The 5,065-nt window shown below is 28.7% G+C and overlaps 2 protein-coding genes across 2 annotated transcripts in view; one reads left to right on the top strand and one right to left on the bottom strand.

The window, feature by feature from the left end:
• Positions 1 to 395: 395 nt before the first annotated feature.
• Positions 396 to 2,338, bottom strand: LOC108573469 (fukutin-related protein). Its single transcript, XM_017935925.1, has 3 exons — positions 1,874 to 2,338; positions 1,482 to 1,739; positions 396 to 1,163 (listed from the first exon to the last, which is right to left on the bottom strand). The coding sequence occupies exons 1-3, from the start codon at positions 2,336 to 2,338 to the stop codon at positions 396 to 398; spliced, it is 1,491 nt and encodes a 496-aa protein (XP_017791414.1).
• A 538-nt stretch (positions 2,339 to 2,876) lies between these two features.
• The window catches only part of LOC108573465 (N(G),N(G)-dimethylarginine dimethylaminohydrolase 1), a 2,709-nt gene continuing 520 nt past the window's right edge, over positions 2,877 to 5,065 (top strand). Inside the window, exons 1-3 of the mRNA XM_017935920.1 lie at positions 2,877 to 3,137; positions 3,392 to 3,494; positions 3,568 to 3,665. Of these exons, the coding sequence (XP_017791409.1) occupies positions 2,880 to 3,137; positions 3,392 to 3,494; positions 3,568 to 3,665 (459 nt within the window). The 5' untranslated portion in view covers positions 2,877 to 2,879. The remainder of the gene's footprint in view (positions 3,138 to 3,391; positions 3,495 to 3,567; positions 3,666 to 5,065) is intronic.

The following is a 5,065-nucleotide window of genomic DNA, read 5'->3' as shown; positions in this document are numbered from 1 at the left end:
CAAGTTGATACCTATATATTTATTATAAATATCAGAAAATATATAACATCTACATTTTTAAGGACATTTTATAGAACCTTCCTTTAGTTCTTATACTAAACTTCTACCCAAATTAGTAATAATTCTTAGTTTAGTATACAATTGCATAATCTTTTATAAAATATCGGAAAATAATATTTCTCATTTGAAAACACTACAATGCATTCCTAATTCAATCTCTTAATAGAATGTATTAATTCGGATGTTTAAAATGACGAGAAAAAATTGTAAAACTTAAATATATTTGTAGATGAAATAACTATTGATTGGATAATTTAAATTACGTATTTAGGAAAAATTATCTCTCTAACTTCATGTATCATTTACTACAAGATAAACTTTTAATAAACAAAATCTTAGAATGAAATATTGCCAGGGAGTTCTGGATTTTCTATCACACCTTTGAAATACTTCAATTCTAAAAAATCCCTAATGTTATTTGGACATGGTACTTGTCTACCAGCAAATTCAATACTTGACATTGGATGAAGAAATTGTTCTGGAAAATCTCTGTTGTTTAAAAACCATGCATCTTTAACCATAGAACCGTTTTTTGCATAAAATGGAAGTATGTTTACAGTTAAATGGTTTATCTTTGAATACTGTACTTTAAAAAATTCTCCTTCAGTTGCCTTTTCCCAGACAAAACCTTGATTATCAACAATAGGTTTGTTCATAGCTTTAATTAACCATGGTGATCTCTCAAGATCATCGCGATTTACTCCTATTTGTACTTCATGATCCCATGGTAAGATATCACCATTTCTCATAGCACCAAGTAAAGATCCACTTTCTAACCAAAATCTGATTCCAACTTCTTCTAATTTATCAAATACATGATGAGCAACTTTCCTCAATCCTGAGAGGCAACAAGGTGGAGTATATCGATTTTTATAGAGATATGATGGAACACCATTTATGACTGATCCAAAACATCTATTACTTTCTCTAGAACAACCATACCATTCTATCACATTGGAATCTCTTATAACTTTTTTGATTCCCAATTTTTCAAACATTGATCTCTCACGACTTTGATGTAATTGCTGTACCTTCCATTGTGATTGTTGATTTCTATATAATGACTTTCCTTCGTTGAAATGATAATTTGACAATATATGAATCTGGTAACATGTAATAAGTCATCCTTAATTGTTAATATATGTATATACATTAGATACCTCTAACTATAGCATCAATCACAAATATAAGAAACATAATATGAAGATAAAGAAATAACAAATCTTAGAAACTCAAGAAGCCTTTATAAAATTAACAAAACTTTATATTTATAATTTTTACAAAAAGATAAAAGTTTCAACCCAAATAATTACATTTGGACCATATTAAAAGAAGATTTCTTTTTGAATTATACAAACAATAAAAAAGGATAGAGTTAATTAAAAGAATTAGTAAAATAAAGTCAAACATAAAATACAAACCTTTGCACCTAATGCAGTTGTTTGAATGTATAGTGCATCCATAAAAGGCAATAAAAAGGGATCAGTTAATTTTCTTAATAATTTTGTCTCAAGCATTGTTGCATGCTTTCCACTAACCCCACCACATTCACTGCCAGTTAAATGTGAAAATTTAAGACTCCATTCTTTTACTTTTAAATCTATATTAATGCATCTCAAAGTTGCACTTCCTATTGGTATAGTGACTGCTCCTAACTTTGCTGCTTGTGACATAGTCTCCTATAAAAAGTTATGAATAAACATTTATTATAACATACTAATACTAATAACTAATTCTAATTGAGAACAATTCTAATTCAAAGAGTAATCAAATTGTTTTAAAATAAAACAGTAAAGGTAAATAACATGCTTACTTGCATGACTTGCTTGGTAGAAAGTCGGCTACCATCAGGTAAAAATAAAACATATTTTGTACGTATATAAAAAAGTGGACTTCTTTCATCATAAGATTTATTAAATTCTGGCTGCAAATTGACTATCTTAACGTTTTGCATGCTATCGTTTGCAAAATCCAATTCCAATGGAGGATATGGTAGCTCATTGCATACTATTAAAATTGGTATAGTAGGAAAAAAGTTTAACACAGACTCTACTGTAGAAGCCACATCATTTTCGAAAGTTTCAAACTGTCGTATAACCACAGTTACTAATCGAGATAGGCGACGATGAAGTTTTTGCGGAGGATCAGGTGTTACCACGCTTGGTGTCAACAACCGCAAAGTGTTTTGTGTTGCAAATAACCTCCATATTCTATGCCATACAATGATATTACCTAATAGTGCAAGCACTAGCAATGTTCTTAGAAACTTAAGGCGCATAATTATCGCGTATTTGGCGATATCATTGTATGCTAAATTTTCTTCTACTTCATTCTAATATCACAACACCTCTAAATTACGTTTGAATGTTTGACAAATCGCGATATCTCTGCATATTTCAATTTATTTCTATTCAGTGCTGCCAATCTATCAATTTCTGTATACAATATAATAGTGATAATTAAAGTACCATTTTTGTATCTTGTTACTTTTTGATAAATGCTTACTGTACTATTATAAAACGTTAATTTTCTTCATCTAATTTCATGAATGCAAACGAAAATCAAATCTTAATATAAGTTTTAAAGCGTTGAAAATTACTAGACGTTATGATCTGGTGACATTATACGTGTAAACGTTTAGAATACTGTCTTACTGTTGTTTTTACATAAACGTCAAAATCTACATTTGTAGCTTTCGGCGTTCTAATAAAATTATTAGAGAGGTAGAACTCGTATTGTAATTGTTATTTTAATTTTCAAACACGAGAAGTGAGAAAGTTTAGATACATTTTGTAAGAAAATCGTTCTATCTGTACGTCATGCCTCTTCACCGTTATACTCATGCAGTTCTGTGCAGAATTCCTCTTTCGCTTCGTACAAGAGGCGAGGTCACATTAGACGAAGCTAGAACTCAACATTTGGCATTAGCTCAACTTTTACGAGAACTTGACATTGATGTTGTTGAAATGCCACCGGATGAAAATTCACCGCTTTGCGTTTTTGTGGAAGATATTGCAGTTGTTTGTAATGGTATTGCATTAATAGCACGGCCAAATGAACCATCGCGCCTAAAGGAGGTACAATTGCCAAATTATACATTAATTAATATATATTGCTTGCATACATAGTTATTATTCTGACGAAATTTATTTTATTTATATTATATATATAATTTAAATCAAATTTCCAAAATTCTGTAATTTGAATATTTATTTTGCGTACATATACATAACAAAATTATAGCTATTTTGTTATACTGTCAGATGTATTGATATTGTTATTATGAAATGTTTCCAGTGTTTGAATAACTGAAAAGATGATCTAATTCCAGATTGAGACAATTAGAGCAGTTTTAAAGAAGGAGTTGGAAATTCCACTTATTGATATAGCTGATAAAAATGCTCGTTTAGATGGAGGAGATGTCTTGTTCACTGGTAAATTTTATTTTCAATATTAATTTGATAAACATTGAGAAGAATTATTAACTAGAACTACTAATTATTATAGGTCGTGAATTTTTTGTTGGATTGTCTCATTATACAAATGAAGCTGGTGCAAGAGCAGTTGCTGCAGCATTTCCAGAATATCCATGTGTACCTATTAAGGTTAGTTAATTGCCAAGTCATAATACTTAATATATTTTACATAATTATCTGCTTTTAATATGTATTACATAATCTTTTAAATGTCTATTTTATATAAGTCTATTCTTAATGTCTGTTTACACTAAAAGTGTAAAATATCGCATGAATTATTTGATAAAATACTTCTTGAAATAACAAGTCATTGATGTTGTTTGCATATTAGAACTTTCTTTCAATGTTTATCAACTTTTTTGTTTTATAGTATTAACTATATCATCAATAATGTGTTATAAAGAAATTGAATTGTATATGTGTATTGTGATTATCTTAGAAGTATATTTCTTCCTTATAAGTTACTAGCATTTACATAATATAATGTTTATTAGTGCAAATTAAGAATTAGTTACCTAGAGTATTCATAATATTTATTATAGATTAACAAGTAGATTAATAGGATAAATACATGGATAAATGTATTCTAGGTTTTAGAGTAGTATAAATAAGATTAATAATTTGATTACAATTTATTAGTTTGTTAATAGTTACTTCATACCTCTTTTAATGATATGTACATCTTGTTATTAATATTAAAGGAACTTATTTATAGCACATAAAATATACAAGCACATACATACCTACACACACACACACACATACACACTCATTGGGTTCAAACTATGACTGATGAATCAACACAAGAGATTAGGATCAAACAACTTACTTTTCTGATGTTCATTTAAGGTGGGTGATGGTGGCGAAGAGGTGATAGTGGAGAGTCTTACCTCAGCCCCAATTCAGGTTTGGGTGTATTAGACTGACTCTCTTTTGCATATTCCATTGAAAAATATTTCACAATTTAAAAACACAATCTTGCACGATTTCAATAAATTTATTTATAAATATAATTTTTACAATTACCCATAACAGATTTTTACAGAATGCTTTCAGATGAAGAGTTTTATATAGTATGTGAGTTATGGCTTGGTGCAATTTTGCACATGGGACACATATACACACCAATACACAAAAACATATTTCACCTTCGCACGTGATTAAAGTTTTTCTGCATAAGTATGACATGTTGTAGAAATTTATATAGTACAACTTCAATCAACTTCCATTTGAAAAATAAACATTTAATAGATAGAAAATATGTATGTTTGAAAAGCCTTTTTTTGATGCTGGATAATTATCAAGTCTTAATGGTTGATTAAAGTTACATGATTTACTGTACTTATTGCATATTAAATACATAAGTCAAAACTAGTACTTAAATTTTATTTCATTTTTTTTCTTATGCAATGCTATAAATAAACTAAGTACATTCGGTACTTTTCACCTCTTGGTTCATGCATTGTGTGGTAATTGTTAACAAAAAAAGAGTAGCTTGTGGAAAATTATGCTTAAGATATTTATCAAAT

This window comes from Habropoda laboriosa, unplaced genomic scaffold (assembly GCF_001263275.1).
Source record: "Habropoda laboriosa isolate 0110345459 unplaced genomic scaffold, ASM126327v1 scaffold92, whole genome shotgun sequence".
Classification (NCBI taxonomy): Eukaryota; Metazoa; Arthropoda; class Insecta; order Hymenoptera; family Apidae; genus Habropoda; species Habropoda laboriosa.
Note: the sequence above shows the minus strand (reverse complement) of the source record. Positions and strands in the feature narration are given on the sequence as shown.

What these genes read in the sequence shown, in the direction of transcription:
- LOC108573469 (XM_017935925.1), bottom strand. Translation starts at nt 2,338, where the DNA reads ATGCGCCTTAAGTTTCTAAGAACATTGCTAGTGCTTGCACTATTAGGT. An exon ending in CTACCAAGCAAGTCATGCAA is followed by an intron (nt 1,740 to 1,873) that starts GTAAGCATGTTA and finishes AACTTTTTATAG; the next exon opens with GAGACTATGTCACAAGCAGC. An exon ending in CAACTGCATTAGGTGCAAAG is followed by an intron (nt 1,164 to 1,481) that starts GTTTGTATTTTA and finishes ACATGTTACCAG; the next exon opens with ATTCATATATTGTCAAATTA.